Below are 21,317 nucleotides of genomic sequence, written 5' to 3' on the forward strand. Positions count from 1 at the left end.
AACTATACGCTCTCTCTATATCTCTTTCTCTGGTTGCTATAAAACTCTTAAAATATATAGGCTAGCCTTCATTCGTATTTAAAATTCAGATGTGGCGTCATATCCTTTGATGTTGGCGTATCATTATTTCTTTCTCTGGTTGCTATAAAACTCTTAAAATATATAGGCTAGCCTTCATTCGTATTTAAAATTCAGATGTGGCGTCATATCCTTTGATGTTGGCGTATCATTATTTCAAATAATGGTACGGGCAATGTGCCAATAAGCGTACATTATTTATACTAGTTAAAATTTTGGACCCGCGTGACGTATTTCATTGCAAAGCACGTGCGCGTATCTGTATTTTAAGTTGTTTAATGGTCTTGAGCATAAGACATTGCGGAATATATTGAAACAACAACAACTCGGGTGACTATACGTCACTCGTGTTGTTTCAATATATTAGTTTATTACTTAATGTCTTATGCTCTAGACCATTAAAGGGGATCCCGGTGGCTAAGGCGCTGGTTCGCTAGCCTGGAGGTCGGGTGTTCGATCCCTGCATTGGCCGAGAAAGTTCATCCCGATTTTCCGGCGCGGTTCCCCTTGTCTGTGATGCAGGACGGAGAAGTGGCCAGAGAATTAACAAGTGAGTGGCCTCTACAGTTACAAATGTACGTATTCTATCTATATTTCTGATATTAAATAGCACAATTTACAAATATTATTTACTTGAGCTCCCATAAGCATAAAACTATCAAAGACTGCGCCAATATTACGAGCAGAATGTGATGGACATACCCCCCCCCCCCCCACCCTAATTCCAATCCTCGGGTTGCTCGCTATGTCAACTTACATAAAACTGCTTTCTGACGAGATAACGATCGGCAAACAGCTATATTAATATAGGCAATACGATCAATGTTGACATTCATTTTGGGGTGGGACCAGTGCTGGATTAACCATAAGGCAAATAAGTCACGTGCCGTTAGGGCCAGCCAAAAATCCAGGCCACAAAATAATAAAGTAAAATTTTTTTGATAATTATCAGGTGGTGACAAAAATGTTTGCCTTTATTTTTCCGAATTTATTTATCTTTAATGGCTACGAACTGCTCAGGGGAACGCTCTTTTTCGCAACTAAAAAGAATTAAAGATGTTAAATGATCAACGATGGGTCAAAAACGTCTTGGTATACTGGCACTTCTCTGCATTGAACATGATTTACTTCATAAAATTGACTTTAAAAAACTAACTGACGAATTTGCAGTCACAAAAGCACGCAAAGTCTTAATCTAGCTAGGCAGTGAATGGGAATATGTAGGCTACTTATAGTAAATTCGGTACTGTCAATGTTCTGAATTTGTTTGTAATAAATTTTATGTTGCTAAATTTAACTTAATTCCGTTTGTCAATGAGCCCAACATATCTGTATTTTCAGGCCACCGATCATAATGTGCCTTAGGGCCAGCAGAGTCTTAATCCGGCACTGGGTGTGACTGGGGATCGCGCCCCAGATTTGGAAGCACCCCCCCCCCCTTCGCAGTTTCTAGATCCGCTACCGGTTGTGTTAGCAAAGTGGCCCCCTGTTACCACAGATATACGCCAAAATGAAGCTAGAAACCATGTTATTTTCAAACAATTTCTACCCCTGCCCCAAAGACATTTGTCTGATACAGAAAACACCCTAAAAATAAGATCTGCTGAATTTGGTCACAGATTTTTAGGTTTTTTTCTCAGCTATAGTTGGATAGTTCACAACGAAAATGTGTTATGTACAGTCTTTTCCGACGTGGTTTCACCTCGTCAGTGGTGCAGGACGGAGGGCCTGTCACGGACAGCTGTCTATTCATTCGGATGAGACGAAAAACCGAGGTCCCGTGTATACATTGGGGTGCACGTATAAAAGATCCCTTGGTAGTTGGAATTCGATATAAGAGTAGGCCATAGTGCAAAATTTGGCCAGTCGGGTCAGAATAGTAGGACGTTAAACCCAATTTCATTTCATTTCATTTCATTTGAGTTATGACAAGTTATGTACAGTCGAAGTTAACATGCCAATGGAAAAATTAAATGTGGGATACATCCTGATTAATGGAAACAATATAACTAGAGTTACGTCCCTTGAAAAAGATAAGTTTTCCCAGGTGGAAATTGTTGTTACCAACTGAATTTGTTTCTAGTCTAGATATTTATTTTGTATATTTGTAATCATGTTCTCATCAAAAGAGCAATTGGACAAGCGAACGGGGCCACACGGAATAGGAAGATTTAGCTATTTGCAATCTTTGGTCACAGAATATCAAGATACATCAGATGCAGGTAAAGTTAAGATCTGTTGATTTATTAACCCTCTTGGATAGTATTAATTAATACATTATATATAGTATAATCACAATATTATAATATATCGGTACGGTATTGTATTTTAAGTTTAATCATATTGTAGATCTGTATGATTTATTGCACTATTATATAGGCTACATTAGCTACCATATAGATATGTAATGATATGTACAATTTATACTATAGTATTACAGTGATTTAACCGTCGTATAATGGTATTATTACACTGAATTTGAGGACAATTTATTATTAATGCTCTTTTTTCTCCTCTCAGATGCAAAGAAACAAGTGTTATCAAATCTAGCCAATTTTGCATATGATCCAATCAACTATGAATATTTTAGAAAACTTAACATACTTGACATATTTCTTGGTAAGTACCGGTATGTGTTTGATGATATCACAGAGTAAAAATTTTACTCTGTGATGATATTGATAAGCATTTTCTTCTCGGGGGCAAGAAGTCATTAGCAATTTGAATGGTCGAAACTTTGGGACACAATAGCTTTGCTTTTTATTGTTGTGTACATGTAGGTGTTCAGTAGGTGAATATTTTTACTGGGTTTTGTTAAGTTAGGTATTTTTTGCTTAGCAGCAATATATGTCAGTCAGTCTGGAATACAATAACTTTGTGAAGGTTTAAGTTTAAGGGGTGATTAAACTGTGTTTACTTACATCAATACCTTAACTAATATAATGTGCAATGTAATGTGCATTTTCTGATTAGGTTTAAGCAGATCGAGTGATAAGCAACAATGTCCATTTCTGTTTTTCTAGATGCCTTAGAAGACACTGACGAAGATTTAATTCAGTTTGCTGTTGGTGGAATTTGTAATTCATGTTTAGGTAAGAAACAAGATACATATGCTAAAGATGCAAATAATTTTATTCAGCAAAATCAATATGTAGTTTGGCTTGGGTCCTCAACTCCTATTCATAGCATAATATGCTAGTCCTGAAGAGTATGAAATGTTTGCATTATTTCATAAAGATACCAATATATGTTACTCAAAAGCCATTTTGCTATGTAGACTTAATTGTCTAAGATATAAGATAAAAAGTGGTATCAGATGTTCAGAAAAATGTTTACCTTGCACAACACTTGTTACTAGTAAGTTAAATTTACGGGATTGTTTCTACTTGGATCATAAAGGAAATGAAATGAAATACATGTACATGACCATGAATGAATATATTTACTATTTTGCCAGATGGTGGCACTAGTCCTTATATTATAATCAGACCTAAAATATCTACAGCTGGTATTACATCTATATGTACGTACTGCCAATTTGTATATAGGATATTGCTTTTTCATCCGATCTGAGCAACATTACGGTACCGTGCGCAAAAGGGTTATCAATATCACCTGAAAAGGTGGTCTTTTCCTTTGAGATCAGAGGACATGTAATTAAAAGTTAAAAATGAGGTTACGCTTGTATGTGGAATGATACTGTTGCCACACTTTGTCACATATAATTAAGAATGAAAAATTCTCTTTATTTTAGATAAAGAGAATAAATGTTATTTCTTAGAGAATAATGGTGTTCAGATGATAATTAAATATTTATCCAGGTAAGCTATAAAATTGTATTGATATATACGGTTTGTTAAATTTTATTGTCTATACACATTCTGGTGAAATGTAGTATTATACCTCTTGAAAAATATGTGCTCAATGTCTCTAGACTTTGATTTTGTCATCATGAACCTTCAAATGATCTGCCACGATGACTTGACTTGAATTGCAATTGTGCAGCAATGCTTTGATCAATGAAGGGCTACACATACATGTACATGTATAATATATATATTGGCCCAGTAACCAAAACAGTATACCATCATAGCATAGAAAAGACAATGGTAATTTTTACTAGTGGGCTTGATTGTTAAAATAAGGTACTAAAAGGGAATGTGGGTAATTTTAATTTACAATACAGCATTCTGTTATAACAACAGTGACTAACATGGAACCATAGAACAATTTAATATCGTAAGTGAATCACTTATACAGAATACTCTCACTGATGTGCCTTTCCTACTATTTGTATGAATTGTTGACCACAACGTTTTGGGTTATTTTCAGTTCAAATAATGAAACAGTTTTGATGGCAATAACAACATTGATGTTTTTAGTTACTCCGCAATCTAAACCAGGTTTGTAATGACTTGTAATAAGTTCTAAGGACTTCTGATTTTAAATCAGATAAAAGAAAAAATTTGTTGGATCAATTTCATAATGTGATAACTATTATTGTATTAGACTTGGTGTATAGTTTCAATACTTTGACTAAGTTTGATGATCTGTACTTTCTGCTTGGCTATGCAGGTACAATGTATAAGCAATTTGATTTGATGAAGCTTTGGACACGATAACTCTGATTCTAATTGAGTGAAAGTGATCAAACACAGTTCCATTACATCAGTACCTTAACTAAGTTCGATAATGGGCATTTTCTGCTGAGTGATAAGTAATTTGATTTCTTGATGTTTTGTATAAAGATAAATGTGCAAGTATACTGGTTATTTGGGGATTAAGGCTGGGTACATGTTTATACCATGTTTAGTACTAGATATATACCTCTACAGGATTGTTTTGTGGAATAACACAGGAAGATTTAACATTTTTGTTGATTCAATTTAGGTTAGTAGGAAAGAAATGGAGACCAATGTCCACCATATTAGAATTGTGTCACATTAATTGAGGATTAGGACAGCTACATCTCAACCTCCCAAATTTCACAATAACTTTTGTTGTTGGATCTAGTAATAAATTGTTTAATTGTGTATTTTTTTTTGGTATGAAACTTTGAAATATGCATGAATCACAAGAGGTCATTCTTCAAAACAAAGATCATGGATATCAAAGAGATAATTGCTCCATGGGTTTTATTTTCAGATATAACCAGTTTGCCTGTTGTGGAATGTATGTTAAGATTTTCTAAATCTAATAATAAAAGACTTTGCAATCTGGCTCGGGTCTTCCTGGAGGTATTTACATATTTGTAGAAATAAGTTACCAATGTTTGTATTAATTATTATGTATCAAATTTTCATTGAAATACAAAGATTCTTCTTCAAGATAGTGCACACTTGCAATTGCAATTATGTTTTCTAGATTATTCAGCAGAGCTTAAGTTTTGCCCCAAAACTACAACTCAGCAAATTATCAAGGAATAGCTCTGTAATAAAAATGCATGTTCCAAGATGTTAGAAAAACAGGTAGTGAGGCAACAAAACATACGTCCACAGCAACAGTTATTATCGGAAATCGTTGAAAAATCAATAGAAATGAAATGGGGATTAACACCCTACTATTCTGGTCCGACTGGGCTAATGAGGACAGGCATACCGATACGCCATACAGTGTGCTATAAGGGAAATTTTGCATTGGAAAGCAGCGCCTACGCCTACGCCTACTCTAATACCGAATTCCAGCTGTAAGGGATCTTTTATGTACACGCCAATGTGTACATCGGACCTCTGTTTTTTGTTCCATCTGAACGACTACATATAATGTTGTCCCTTGCCAGACCCTCTGTCTTGCACCACTGACAAGGGGAGACCTTGCCTGAAAATACAGATTGACTTTCTCAGCCAATTCAGGGAATGAACATGGGACCTCCAGGTTAACAAGCCAACGTCTTATCCACTGAGCCACTGTGGCTCCGTAAACTCAATACACTACTTACTTTAGCCTCTAGAACGTCAATGTGGATGACAGCCGAATGGGTGTGACGACAATATATGCCATGTTTTCCTTTGATCAGTTTTTAGAGGCTTGAAAATGCTCTATTTACCCACAATAGAAAAATGACAGCCTTTATTTATGGTCTGCTTGGCTACCAATATTTAGTGTCTTGTACTTGTAAATGTTTAAGGAACCATAACGCAACAATCTTATGGGCAGCTTCTGAGACTGTGGGTGTAGGTTTTGTTGCTTGGCAACTTAATTTTATAAATTGTAGGTAGATTTAGATCTGGCATACACAAATGGAGAAAAAAAGTACCTACTGCTTTGCTTGGGGCTTTAGCTTACAATTATTAAGGGTATTATTGTAAAACCAAATAATCCATTTTTCAGGATTATTGTACCAAAGAAAAAATTCAAGATGCTGAAAATTTCCAAAAACAGTTCTCTACAAATCAGCGTGATGGATCACAAAATTCTGTAACTTGAAGGAATGTGCTGGATGTGGTCTGGTAACATGCACAATTACCTGTGCCCAAGATACATGTAGTTGAAAGATCGTCCAGAGACTGTGAGAGAAAATAATTAACCTAAGAACAAGTGTAGACACAAAACTGTCTTAATTCTTAAAAGGGGGATAAGCCATCTTGCAGACAGACTGATGATACTATAAGATGAAAGTATTTTGTTATTCTACTCATAATATGTCATTCAGTCGCCAGCAGAGTTTTTTTTACTTGTGTGCTAACAAATTTAACATTAAAATTTGTATGTCATATAAGTTTCTACCATAGTTAAAAAGATATAAATACTATATATACTGTAAAGACTGTCATATTTGAGGCTAAAAAACTGTGGAAATAATGACCTGATTTGTATAGAATGAATTAGTAGTATAAACACATGTAAATTCGATTGTATGCAAAATTTGAGACAAATTTTGAGATGTCTTCATTTTCGACTATACAAACTTTTCAGTGATTTTTCAAGGAATTTAATGAAAGTTTATTAAATTTAATTTTTGAAAGTTATATTAATTTCCTTTGTGAAAGTCATAATGTCTCTTTAAGGCTATAAGATTATTATATTCTAAAATATTTTTATGTGACTAAATTTAATTTTTCTGGTTAGTTCAATTAATAGGGACATTTGTTGTGCCTTTTACTGTAGAAACAAAAAAAGAAAAGTCTTAATAGTATATTCTTATATTTTATATAATACATTAAAATATTACAAGCTGTTGCATATAAGCATATAGCTTATTTAGTCAATTATCATATAATGATATCAATAATTGCATATTATATATTATGTGATACATTCATACTGTACATAATAACATTTTTACTACATTCTACTTGATATTTAGTGAAATAAAATTTAATGAAATGTATAAATATATGTTTTGAATTTATCAATCATTCTTGCTATTTTATTTTCAAATGGCAAATATTTTCAGGATAAAACATTTTTTGTTTATGGATTGGGTTGATTCAAACTAGTTGCAGAAAAATAGGTTGACATGCAGTGAATCGTATGCCCAAGTCATTGCAGCAGGCCATACTGGTTGTGATCAAGAGCATCTCTAATTATCACCTGTAATTTAATACCAAGCCAATCGAAACAAAGACTATAAATTACATTAATGAACAGAAATGATTGAAATTTGTTAGGCTTTTGGGTCTCACTAATCTGAGCAATGCATATTCAATTCAAGCAGATTGGTTGCTAGAACATAAGTCTATAAAGAAACGAATTGGATGATAAATTTTGTCTCGGGAGAGTTCACTACAAACTGTGGAACACAGACAGACAGACCAGAGGACAACATACGACCACAAAGTTAACAGATTATGGAATTACAGGGTTTGTATGGAACATTATTTTACAGATCAAAAAGTATAAAATCTATTTGGTACGATTCATTAAATATTATAATAATACAAAGAAATCTTCCTGGCTAACTGGGTGATTATTTCCTTTTTATCTGCCTGATCTTCGTCTTGATTTTGGTATAACTTTGCTGTAATCAAACAAGATACCAATTATGTTTTGCAAAATAGATAGATGATGACTTGGGTAACATGTTAACGACGGCCAAGTAAATACAGATAATAATAATAATAAATGTCAATTTCTATAGGACAAAAACTCATCAAAATTGTACTGGTATGCTTGCTTGGTTGGAAACCTAATTTTCCTTGATCATGGACTTTTTCCTATTCTTGTTGGAACAAAGATTACATAAATTTGATTATATGTTTACTAGAAGAGTTAAACAAACATTATGCAAGAGCTAAATCTGCCTATTGCAGGTATTTCTTTAGGCCTGAAGTTATCTAAATTATTAATTAAATATTAATTAACTTATCTAGACTATAATCAACCCTGGATGATGTCATTGCTAGCCTGCGATATTTAACGGATTAGAATACATATTTTGAAAAATAATTAAATGTAAAAATGGATAATCGAGACTGTTTTTTATCGTACAGACTTAAAAAAACATGATCGAGGCTAGCCTAAAATTCAAAAGCTAATTTTCAGCATATTCTATTTACGTTATCTATTTTGTAACTATTATAGTGTGAACTGTCAACTCTTGATCTAATCTCCCATAATGCGCCTTTAATGGATTTCAGTTGAACACTACATGTACTATACTACTATACAAAATAATGTTTATCACAGCTTGGGTGTCAAGAGTGACTTGGACATATTTTGTCCGAAAACTCACGTCCGAAAACTCACGGGGTTCAGTTTTTTCTTTAACATCTAATTTCATAGATAAAACCAGAACACAATGCACCATTGCTCATCTAGAAACTGTTAACAAAAGTCTTGAGAAAAGTTTAGAATTTCCATAAAACATGGGAGTTAAATCTTAGTATGTGCAGCCTGTCAAGCGCTAACAACTCATTGGGCTAAGAACCATTTTGTCTCAAAATGTGAGAAATAAAATATACAGCTTTATAGAATCAAGAGGATAATTATTTATTAGAGGATTAATCTTACGTTTGGCAATAAGGAGGCTGGAATCCATTATAACACTGGCATCTGTTTGGTCGTAAACATCGGCCACCATTCTCACAAGACTGAGAACATATAGCTAAAATACAATTATCATAAAATTAATGAATGATGGGTCACACGCATGGCTCTTGACCTTACTACTGGACACAATCACAGAGAGCCTTGTCATGAAGACAAAGGGCCCCTTTTCTTACTGGACACAGAGGGTGCCTTTTCTTGGACTTTGTGTCCCTTTTCTTGAACTTGGGGCACTTCGACTGGATTTGGTACTTCCTTTCAGTTTAATTTTTGGAGATTTTCACAAAATTTGTTTATTTCCCTTTCCTATATATTTATATGACAAATGCCCCCAGGGAGGTTCTCACGAGATACTCGAATCGAGATTTTGGGGTATAACATCCACTCGACAAAAACTAAGTCATTTCAGGACTATTATTAACCAGTTGGGGCAGAACAGTAGGACGCTAAACCACCATTTCATTTCAATGGGTTTCACTGTCAAATCACGACTAAGATTGTGTCGACCCCTGCACGTTTATTTTCCCACCCGAATCGTTACAATGTAAATAGACGGAGGCAATTAAACTATATTTAGGAATTGTTGTAAGGTTAATATGTGGAGGCAACTAAACTATAAAGAACAGTTAAAAGCAAGGACAAGGTGCTCATTTTTTCACATTTTCTTGTAATGAACAACTGGAAAAACAACTGGAAATACCATTGACCGATTAAGAATAATGACAAGACGTAATACTAATATGCACAAATAACCTAAATTCAGCTAAAAGTAATGGCAGATTTAATGCACGGTTACTCAGAGTAAGGCGCTAGTTCACTAACCAGGGTGTCTGTAGTTCGATCCCGGTGTTGGACGAGAAACTTCCCGTGGTTTATCTTTGTCAGTGGTGCAGTAGACCTAGGCCTACTTAAAAATTTGGCAAGGAACAGCAAAACCGAGGCCTATGCACAGTTGGAATTCAATTCAACTGCTGTTCGGGCAAAATATCCTCCACGACACACTGTATGGTACATTTCCATCTTCATTAGCTCAATTTGAACAGGAAATTATCCACATCCTTTAAGTTACCGACGGAAGTAATGATAAACTGTTTAATTGTGAAGTTCTCTTGTATGACGCTGAAAATCATAGTATTAATTGAATATGGAGATATTATTTGCCGTTTAACAACGATTGAGACCCAAATATTAAAACCAAGTATTGAGACCTATCTTACCTCGGTGACATCTGGAACCCCCATAGCCTTCAGGACAACTACATATATACGGTGCTACACATTTACCACCATTTAAACAAGGTAATATACAAATTGCTGAAAATATATATGGTTCAATTTTAAGAAAGTTTGGATGGTTGATAACTTATGTGCTCGGATGTGATTTTGGTTCATGTACCGGACACAGATTTTAAGTGTGCCTGTAGTAGAGCAGCAAAGCATAAAAAACGTCCACTTCTTGAGTAAAGCATTGAACTTTACAAAAGGGTAGAGTGACAACTTAGTATCATTTTAAAAAATGAATCCCCAAAAAATGACGCACCATGGTGGCTGCTATCTTGAATTCCAAAATAGTCACCAAAATAACCTATTTTTGTTCAATTCTCCAATCCTACTGTATATTGGACGTAAACCCAATTGTCTATACATGTTTTCAATGTCAAGGAACATTATGGAAGTATCAGATTTGGTCAAACGGTCACCGTATTAGATTTTGCGATGGATGCCACATTATAGACATTCATTTGTACTTCAAAAACTATAAATGCCAGGAACTTGACGCTTACTGTATCTGTTAAGTATCCGAAGGTTAAAATTCGCTTACATCAGCCGTTATATTGGATTTCAAGGTGGTTGCCAGGTTTTATACCAGGTGGTTGCCAGTTTTATCTTAAAAACTATAAATGCCATACAACTATTTTGATTGGGGAGGGGTGGGGGAAGATTGAGGAACTTACGTATTTGACATTGTTGTCCACCATATCCAGGTCTACATTTACACCTGTTCATACCAATACACATACCACCATTTCTACATCCTAACTTACAATGAGCTGTAAACAAACATAAAGAATAAAAAAAGGTCTGCCTCATTAAAACTGCTGCCAGGGCCGGGTTAAGCTGCTATGGGTACCCTGGCTGAAAATGTCACTGGGTCCCTTGCATCAATACTGAAAAGGGTCATATTCTGACCATTGTCCGTCACACTCACATACATGCAATTTGTATGTCAGCATGGTAGACGGATAGATTTATTCGGTACAAACATATACAACAAAATAAATGACATTTATTTATTGTACATTTTTTAGAACAAATTTGGGACCCCTTTAAACATACATGATGTAAGAGCTAAATCTGCCTATTGCAATCCTTTCTTTAGGCCTGAAATGTTATATAACCTATTAAATTAACAATTATTAACATAAAAAGACCATAATCAACTTTCAATGGCATGTTATGTGTTGGATTTGAATCCGATTTGCTGCCGACTTTAGTAATGAGGATCGAGGCTATTCTTAAAACCCAAACGCCAATATCTCAGTTCAGAGTGGAACAATTTGACTGAAATTTTCAGCATATTCCATTTACATTATCTGTTTTTTAACTATTATAGTGAGAACTGCTAGCTCTTTATCTAATATTCCATTCCATAATGTATCTTTAATATTGGGGACCCCTTTAATATTTGGGCCCCTGGCTGCAGCCCAGTTAGTTTCCTCTTTAATCCGACCCTTACTGCTGTGCATCAAGTGCATGGATTTGATAGTCGAATGTATAACATTTTCCCTACCCCACCTATCTGTGCAGAATCTGTTTCTCCACTGTTTACCATAGACGGACTGGGGGCTGGAGGCCCAGTGGGTAGGGGATGGGGTTGAGTGTCTTTTCCCCTTGCGCGAGCAATATTTTGAAAAACTGGGTATATATCCTGTTGTTATTTCTAGCTTATGCACGAATTGCCAACGCAATTCAAGGTTACAAAGCCCCCCCCACCCCCCGCCCACTACCACCACACACTACACACATAGTTCCTTTAGGAACTGTCTCTGAGCGGACGATGTCCACTGACAGTTCAGCTGCAATATGAAAATACGGTAAAATACCGCTCTTCCCCTCTCAGACTATTTTAGAAGCCTGACCCTTCTATTTTTCACCACGAATCTTTATTTTCCGCCAAAAGGAATCATTTCTCACCATATTTGACACAAATTTATAATAATTCAACACCATTTTCAAGTAACATTTAGCGATAAAATAAACATGCAGTCTGCACATGTTCGAGTCTCATAAAGACTGATTAGTTCAAACGTATTTTATGTATGTTTTTAATCGCAGAATTCTACTTGAAAATAGTGTGGCTAGAAATGATTCCTTTGGCGAATAAAGTAGAATCAAGGTGAAAATAGTAGGTAAGGATTCTAAAATAGCCCTAGAACAGAGGTAGGGAAGAGCGGTATTTTCATATTGCAGTTATATCGGGCCCGATAGGAACTGTCAGTGGATATCGTCCGCTCAGAGGCAGTTGCTAAAGGAACTAACACACACAAATTAAAAAAATGCGCATCAAAACTAAAAAGGGGTCACAAACTACATGAGCATAATAACTTCTTTATGTCTTTATGGGCCTCCGAACCTGCCATACCTATCAGCCCCGTCTCAGACCATTCCTGCCCCTTGCGCGTCATAGTTGACGATTTTTGGTGTGATTTATATTGGCAAGTTTACCAGTCAAATACATTCTGAAACTATATATATATGGAAACTGGAAAGATTGGAACTAACCTGAACAAGCTGCCTCTCCATCCCATCTACCATTGTGTTTACATGTTAATACTGGAGGAAATCGGCTAGGGTTCAATCCAGGTCGACACATATACCTTACTTGATCACCAAAGAAAAACGACTGGCCTTGAACTATCACATTCATTATATCTTTAACCCTTGGCCTTCCACAATATTTACCTATGATTCCATAAAAAAAACACCACAAATTTAACACTATGTATGAATCTCTGATCCGCTTATTACGGGGAAATCTTGTGTCTTTTTGGCACCAAGCAGCTAAAAAGATTGTGATTGATTTGGTCTTCCAATACACTCGACATGAGTACATTTATTCTCAAGAGTACGACCAACAGATTATAAGACACTAATTAAACACTATGTATGGATCTCCGATTCACTTATTATGGGTAAATCTTTTGCCTTTTTGTCACCAATCAGCTAAAAAGATTGTGCTTCCTATACACTCGACATGAGTACTTTTATTATGTCCATGTTTTATCAACTTCTGGCCATACTGAATCTTTAGTGGGATGTACAAAAGCCAATAAGTTAACGGGATCAGAACGCCGACTTCAAACGTCTGATGTTAACGTAATAGGCTACCATATAAAAATACAAAACGAAATTGTTTGTGAATGTCTGCTGCTGCTTCTGGCCCATAACCTAGCTCGGGTATATAAGATATTTTCAGAGTGGTAGGCCATGAAACTATACTCACGCCGACATCTACCACTTGGAACCTTCCATTTTCCATTATCAAGACATGCGGTGCCCATGTTACCCACAGAGTAATGCCCTTTCTCACATCTTACAGTAGCTGTATCGCCTTTAGAATAACCCTGTTGCATAGACTGAGAGTTCCGAATATCTACATGAAGGTCACAGAAGGAAACAATGCCTGAAACAGGAGAAAGAGAATATCACAAATGCTGGGGAGTGGTGAGGTAGTCCAGCGACATGGTTATTATTGCTTATTAATGTAACGGACCATCAGGTAAAGACCAAATAGAATTAAAGTCAAAGCTTTTTGTTCCGGAGTAAACACCCCTTTGTCGAAGCATCACATTTGGTCAACGTTCATATACGATGGGGAGCGTTCTTCGGTTTTCCGTTAGAGGAAACCTTGTGGACGCAATAGAAGCCATTGCTTTTAACTGATTCTTTTGAAATTTGTGAAGCATTGTGAACCCTATCAATATTCAACATTCTGTGACTTTCAGCATTGGGGTCGTGAGAGGAAGAACCCTATCGATATTTAACCTTCCTCGGTATTCCATTCCAGGGTCACACCCCTGGCCCCATTTGCCGAAAACCTTTTTAACGCAACAGAGTCTATAGTTGTTTACAGAATCGTTTCAAATTTAATGCGAAGCAGCGTTGTCATGAAAGGACAAACCCTATCAACATTCAGAATTCTGCGACTTTCAGTTCCAGAGAAATCCCCCTTTGCCAAAATATTACATATGGTCAATATCAAAATTTGGTGGGGAGCGTTGGGATCATGAGAGGATATTCAGCATTCTCCTATATTCCGTTTCAAAGTTACCCCCCGCCCGATCCTTTTTACAGACCGAATCCGCTATCATTATCGCCCCTGTCAGTAAAACAGTCACCAACGCGTCGGGGACTCTCTGTGAATGTCATCTACATGTATCAGCAAATCAGTGCACTTCAATTAACCAGTACGCATGAGATTTTGAAATCCACACTGATTTTGCACGATAGACATTTTCAGAAATAATTATCATCATACCTAATATAGGCTCACAGCTTGGTGGATTTGAACTCCAAATTGAGGTTGCCAAACATCGTAGGACAGCCTCTCCAACCATCACATAATTTGACTCACAAGCAAATTCTACTGTATGGTTATAATAAATCTGCTTTACAGGATCACCTCGTATAACTTGCACATGTGGTTGAAGTTCAATAACACCACAGGAGTTTTCTATAAAATAAAAAAGTTGAGTTGTCAGGCAACGAAACACACGGCCGCGATAGCTAAGCCGCACGAACAGCCTGAAAGGTAAATTGAAACCAGAATCTTTATACTTAAAATTACTGTAGTAACCTAATTACGCAAGTTTTTCTAAAGTGAGCAATGGCACTACCCTGATCAACGTATTTTAATTGCATGCAGATCGGATAATAAGTTTTGTCGCGTCCACCAAATTCTACAAAGTGAGTAATTTAAATAGTTCTGGAAGTAATTGAGACTCACGAGACAAGTATCGTGAACGGTTGAAATTACATAAACTTCTGCGGATCACGCTGAGAAAACGCAAAGGATCTGCGTCTCTCTAATATCCTTAACAAATATAAATTTGAAAAAGATCTTATTGCAGTCTTTACTGTTCGCAAGAAACTGTAGGTGACCTAAGTTAGTAACATTTCCTTCTATCATAAAAGTGAAACAAATAATTTAAAACGTGTATTTAAAGCCCAACCCCCCTCCTCTTATTGTTCTCTTCTCGTCAGTTGACTAAACACGGTTTAGGGACGAAATAGGTACTTACGTTCACAAACTGGGCCAACACCACTCCACTCTCCATTGGACTGACATGATATAGTAATATCGCCGCCGATAACATGAAAACCTTTTTCACACTGATACCTCACTTCTTTACCAAATGAGAAATCTCGTCCCAAATAAGGATGCGGACCTGGTGGTTCTCCACAGTCTACAGGTTCACAGTAAGACATCTCGCCCTCCCATCTACCAGATTCTTCACACACAAGGCTGACAGATCCCACCAGTCTATATCCATTATCACACACGTATTTTGCCTCAGATCCCACCACTCTGCTGTCAGCTAAAACTGCGCCGAAACGCAGTATTGGTGGCTCATCACAATATATCTCAATACAGACCAAGTCACTATCATATTCCCAGTTACCAGTTTCATCACATGTTGCAACGGGGTTTCCTCTAAGCCGAGAACCATAGTTACAAGTGTACGTTGCTCTCTTTAATGTCGTGGTCTCAGTTATTTCAAACGTAGCTGATCTGATTAACGGTGGTTGTCCACAGTCACCAATGCACCTTGGTAGATCGCCAATCCATGCCCCTTCATCTCCACATTCAATCATTGTATTTCCTATGATATGAAACCCAGGTTGACATCTATAGACCAACTGTGATTGATAAATGTAGCTCCGTCCTTCGATGATGCCGTAATCCACTGTGGGGGGAGTACCACAATTTACCGGTAAACAAACAGGAGGTCTGTGAGACCACATTGAATCATAACGACACTGACTTAAAGCAGACCCACTAGCTTCATAACCAATATCACAGTAATATGTGATTCTGTCATCGACTCTAAATTCATTATCAGGTACACGATTTGATTGATAAGAAACTCGATATCCACCGTGTTCAATATTTTCTGGCGCTGGACAAAGTTGCTGAACACACAATGGTGATTCATCGTCCCAACTACCGTCTTCGAGGCACCTCAACTCAATACTGCCGATTAATGTATACGATGGATTGCACACAAATTCTGCTCTAGCACCAACCGTCCTATCATCATTTATAAGAACTCCATTAGCTGGATTGTTTAAAGGTGGGCATGTAACGTGGATGCATTCAGCTGTTTCGTTGGATATAGTTTTCCCATCATTACCACACTCAACAGTCGAAGATCCACTAAGTCTATAGCCGGGGTAACATTCGTAAGCAATGAATGTTCCAGCATAAAATATGGTTGGGGAATCTCTTATGCGTGCATTTTCAATGGGTGTAATCTCACATGTTACTCTTGTACAGTAAGGTGCACTTAAACTCCAAGATCCATCTTCAAGACATTCACGGGCATCCGCACCGACCAATAAATACCCCTCTCCACAAACATACTTTAAAGTTGCCGTATATGTATAAACATCGCCTATTATTTCACCGTTATACAACACTGGAGGAGCTCCACAAGAAATAATTTCACAGTATGGCGCAGGAACATCCCATTCACCGTTAGATTCACAATTTCGCTGCTCACTACCCACAAGAATGTAGCCAAAATCACATAGATATTCTATTTGAGTCCCAAAAGTAAAATTATTCCCTAAAATTTCCCCGTTGATTAAATCTTGTGGATCTGGACAAGCAATGGGGTGACAAACAGGAGCTTCAAAATCCCACTGCCCAGTGCTTGTGCAACGTCGTCTAGTAGAACCCCGTAAAATATACCCTTCACGACAACTGTAAGTTAAAAGATCATCTGTACTGACAATGTTCCCGTGATCTAGACCTCCTGGTTGAGGACAGTTAATTTTGATGCATGATGGTACACCACTATTCCATTCTCCGGATTCTGTACACACGAGAAGTTCATTGCCAACCATTTCATATCCCTCGTTACACTCAAACCTTGCTGTTGCGTTAACAGTGAAGTTAAGAGATTCTGTAAGAAGTCTACCATTGGTAATTTTATTTATTGTTAGTGGACATGATAAAATCTGACAATATGGCACCGGGGTATCCCATTCTCCATAATCCAAACAGAATCGATCACTACTTTCTATAAGCCTGTAACCTTTGTTACATGTATATCTTATGGTTGTGCCATACGTATTAAGCGTAGAGTTAGGTTTGCCAAATCGGATTGGCACAACTTCGGCACAAGTAACGATCTGACAGCGTGGAACATCACCATCCCAACTGCCGTTAGCTTTACACTCAAGAAACTCAGCACCAACTAAATCAGAACCTATGTCGCACAGAAAATTTATTTTGCTTCCGTAAATGAAATCAGACCCAAGTACCTGTCCATTTTGGATATTTTCAATCGTTGGACAGGAAACTATTTGGCATCTAAATTCACCGATATTCCAAGATCTCGTAGATAAACATGTTATTATAGGTTCTCCTATTGGTATATAACCCTCAGCGCATTCTATTATATTACTTGTATTAAACAGAGTTTCGTTACCTATTATCGTAGCAAACGGAATACTTGGAATATCACCACATGATATTCTTTTACACCGCGGCCTACTACCATCCCATACCCAGTTCTTTGTACATGTTCTGGTGGCTGTCCCATCAACTAATTCGTATCCGTCGTTACACACATAAGTCACGCTACTACCATACTCAAAGTTGTCTCCGATGATTCTACCATTGGTGATATATCCGAGGTCCTCACATCGAATGATTTCACATTTAGGTTTTGTGCCGTTCCATCGTCTATTTGCTGCACAAGTCCTAACAGAATCCCCGACTAACTCATATCCCTCAAGGCACTCATAGACAATTTGGTGTTGGTAATGATAATCCGTTCCTATTATTCGACCCCTTTCCAAAGCACGAGGATGATGACAGTGGATGGGAGCACAAACGGGGTCTTGTTCTTCCCATTCACCAGTGACCAAACATTCCCTTGATTCTTCTCCAAATAGCTCATATCCGGGAATGCACGAATACCTTGCAAAACCAGTTGGTGTATTAGACTGAATAGTAACACTTCCGAATTCTATATTTTCCAAGTCTGGACAAACTATTTGTTGGCAAATTGGACTCGAATCGGACCAATGTCCATCCGCTCCACAAAGGCGTTCTGTTACTCCAATGAGTACGTATTCCTCTGAACAAGAATATCTGATACTTGAGCCGTACGTATATACACTTCCTATAAAAACTCCGTTTAATACCGCTCCAGGTTCACCACAAGAGACAATGACACACGTTGGAATCATATCCGACCACTCACCATTTGCTTCACAAGTTAATACAGCCGTCCCATTGATATTATATCCGTCGAGGCACTCAAATGTTGCCCTTTCAGAGAAAGTGAAGCCCGATTGAATAACCGAGCCCCCATTTATTATCAATGATGATAAATCCGGACAGGAGATTATCTCACAAAACGGATCTTCCAAAGTCCAAGTTCCATCATCCTGACATGTCCTCTCTACAGCTCCATTCAATGTATAACCTTCATCACACTGATAGTTTACAGTTAACCCATCAGGAGATGAGAAAGAGCCATGTAATGGATCAGGGATTTCTGGACAAACAAGCTTAACACAGATTGGATCATCACCTTCCCAAACTCCGCCAGAAAGACATTTTCGAGAGGCAGGTCCCTGCAAGGTGAACCCCCTTTTGCAGGAATATGATACGACCGAACCAAAGTCTCGTTGGAATCCATCGGCAAAACCGTTCGCCAAGATAAAGCTTGGACAGCGAACGCTTTGACACACTGGAAGTGGTTCATCCCATTCACCGGTACTTTGACAAATTCTGCTTGATGAACCCAACATAGTATAACCATCATCGCAAACATAATTGATCACAGAGCCATATGTGTAATTATTTCCTATCATATGGCCGTTAGAGATTACGTGTCCTGTTTTATCACATTCTACTATAAGACATTGAGAATCTTCACCGGACCATTCACCAATTTCATTACAAACTCTTTCTTCCTCTCCTTCTAACAAATAGCCTTCGTCACAAATGTTGATAGCGATAGAGCCAAAGCCCGTGCCGGTAATATCTACCCTTCCATTGGTAACACTGAGTGTATTAGGGCACTGGACAGGATTACACGTGACAATTTGACCACTCCACGTAAGGTCTTCTTGGCACCTTCGCACTTGTTCGCCAACCATAGTATGAGCAAGATGGCAAGTGTAAGTGACGATAGATCCAATGCTTAAGTCTTTAAAATCTAAACCTCCATTTTTGACGGGATCTGGCGGTTGGCATTGGGTAGCTTTACAAGTAGGAGTTGAATCCGTCCAAGTTTGATTTAACTGGCAAGTTCTTAAACTAACACCATCTAAAACATAACCTTCAGCACATTCATAACTTGCTCCACTAGCGTATGTCAGACCGAGAACATTCACATAACCGTTTACAGGAGGAGTCGGCTCGGGACAAGTTATCTGCTCACATACAGGAGAACCTGCAGACCAAAACGTACTGCTGTCACAAATAATCTGATCATTACCGACGAGTCGGTACCCAACATTGCAGGAGTATGTAACAACTACACCATACACATATGGTGGTAATCCAAAAAAATTTCCATCAACGATATCTGGCGGAGGTCCGCAATTTACTGGTTCACATTTTGGTTCTGTAGCAGACCATTCACCAGAATCTAAACACGATCTCTCTTCTGGGCCTTCCAAGTCATATCCTTCATTGCACACATAAGTAATTACACTCTCAAATATAATGTCTGTAGCAATAACCTGACCGTTATTAATAATAGTAGGTTGTGGACAAGACACTGGATTACAGAATCGTTCAATTCCTGTCCAGCTTGCATTTTCTAAACACCGGCTTCGTATTTCGGTATTGAGTCTATAACCCGTATCACACTGATAGATTAAAACGCTATTAAGCTCATAATCATTACCCCTAATAACACCGTGCAAGATGTCATTTGGTTTACCACATGATACAGGTCGACATTCAGGTGGTTCTGGTGACCATTCTCCCGTCTCATAACATTCGATAATATCATCACCTATCATTTCATATCCAGTGTTGCACGTATATTGTACGATCGAGAGAAATATCACGTCGGATCCTGAGATAACTTTCGCATTTGCAACTACTGGGATTTCCGGACATTTTACAATCTCACAATCAGGCAGATCCGATTCCCACTTCCCACTTGGCAAACACGATATTTTACCCTTTGTGTTAGTAGCTTTGAGTGACAAAGTGTAACCAAAATCACATTTGTAGCTAGCTTGACCGCCTACAGAATATTCAGTGGCTGGATTGTTTACACCCCCGTTAACTATTTTAGGAGGACTAGAGCACTTTAGACGATCACACGTTGGGACACTTTTATCCCAAGTACCATCTGATTGACACCTGACTGAATCATGTGTCGTCAACATCCGGTTCCCGGGAGTACAGATAAATTGAACAACGTTTCTTGGTACATATTTATTCTTTGGTGATGAAACTGTAGTGTTTTCTGATAAGAGGGGCAGTTCACATGTTATTTCTGAAAGACAAAAAGAAAACTGTTAATATTTTGTATTCAATTAAAATAAGTAAAATAATATCATGTTGATACTTTGTTAATTTGATATTTATAAATCGTAACATACAAGTACGATAGTAAATAGTACTACATGGACCAGAAACCGACCATTACGTCATGGCTGCCATCTTGGAACTGTGACGTCATATCAAAAATCGCGACCCGTCCATCGCTGCCCAACAAGTAACAATCGTGCCAAATGTCGATGTACTTGAATTGGGAAAGCTTTAGGCTTAATTAGAAGAGCGAAAAGAACAACAAGATAATAGTTCCTGTTTCAGCAAATATAAAGACTTCCCATCTCATTGGCTTCACAAAAAGGAAACTATTAGAGAAAAAGTCCGAATTTAATTCTTATAATTTCAAATGCACTTTTAGGTTTTGACCAATCAAATTAATGGAAATTTGCGTAAATAACCCTGTATGTACTCCAACCGGAACCCTATCCCCTGTG

At 37.3% G+C, this 21,317-nt stretch overlaps 2 protein-coding genes across 3 annotated transcripts in view; one reads left to right on the forward strand and one right to left on the reverse strand.

Annotated features, from left to right (window-relative positions):
- Positions 1 to 472: 472 nt before the first annotated feature.
- On the forward strand, positions 473 to 7,416 carry LOC126818994 (armadillo repeat-containing protein 7). 2 transcript variants are annotated; one of them, XM_056100609.1, is made up of 8 exons: positions 473 to 628; positions 2,208 to 2,300; positions 2,599 to 2,697; positions 3,102 to 3,170; positions 3,833 to 3,899; positions 4,411 to 4,481; positions 5,224 to 5,315; positions 6,409 to 7,416. In XM_056100609.1, the coding sequence occupies exons 1-8, from the start codon at positions 595 to 597 to the stop codon at positions 6,502 to 6,504; spliced, it is 621 nt and encodes a 206-aa protein (XP_055956584.1). In that variant the 5' UTR covers positions 473 to 594; the 3' UTR covers positions 6,505 to 7,416. The 2 variants fall into 2 exon arrangements, with proteins under 2 accessions (XP_055956584.1, XP_050402695.1); XM_050546738.2 differs by lacking the exon at positions 473 to 628 and having other exon boundaries at positions 2,104 to 2,300.
- LOC126818984 (sushi, von Willebrand factor type A, EGF and pentraxin domain-containing protein 1) overlaps positions 7,211 to 21,317 on the reverse strand; it is a 42,015-nt gene continuing 27,908 nt past the window's right edge. Inside the window, exons 28-35 of the mRNA XM_050546723.2 lie at positions 15,368 to 20,824; positions 14,605 to 14,799; positions 13,570 to 13,749; positions 12,849 to 13,028; positions 11,021 to 11,116; positions 10,284 to 10,379; positions 9,031 to 9,124; positions 7,211 to 8,038 (exon numbers count right to left, since the gene is read on the reverse strand). Of these exons, the coding sequence (XP_050402680.2) occupies positions 7,999 to 8,038; positions 9,031 to 9,124; positions 10,284 to 10,379; positions 11,021 to 11,116; positions 12,849 to 13,028; positions 13,570 to 13,749; positions 14,605 to 14,799; positions 15,368 to 20,824 (6,338 nt within the window). The 3' untranslated portion in view covers positions 7,211 to 7,998. The remainder of the gene's footprint in view (positions 8,039 to 9,030; positions 9,125 to 10,283; positions 10,380 to 11,020; positions 11,117 to 12,848; positions 13,029 to 13,569; positions 13,750 to 14,604; positions 14,800 to 15,367; positions 20,825 to 21,317) is intronic.

Source organism: Patella vulgata, chromosome 4, assembly GCF_932274485.2.
Source record: "Patella vulgata chromosome 4, xgPatVulg1.2, whole genome shotgun sequence".
In the NCBI taxonomy this organism is placed as follows: Eukaryota; Metazoa; Mollusca; class Gastropoda; family Patellidae; genus Patella; species Patella vulgata.

Excerpts from the sequence above, each read along its gene's own strand:
- LOC126818994 (XM_056100609.1), top strand. The coding sequence starts at position 595 with ATGCAGGACGGAGAAGTGGCCAGAGAATTAACAA. Across the intron at positions 3,171-3,832 it reads AATTTGTAATTCATGTTTAG|ATAAAGAGAATAAATGTTAT; the intron begins GTAAGAAACAAG and ends TCTTTATTTTAG. Across the intron at positions 4,482-5,223 it reads TACTCCGCAATCTAAACCAG|ATATAACCAGTTTGCCTGTT; the intron begins GTTTGTAATGAC and ends TTTTATTTTCAG.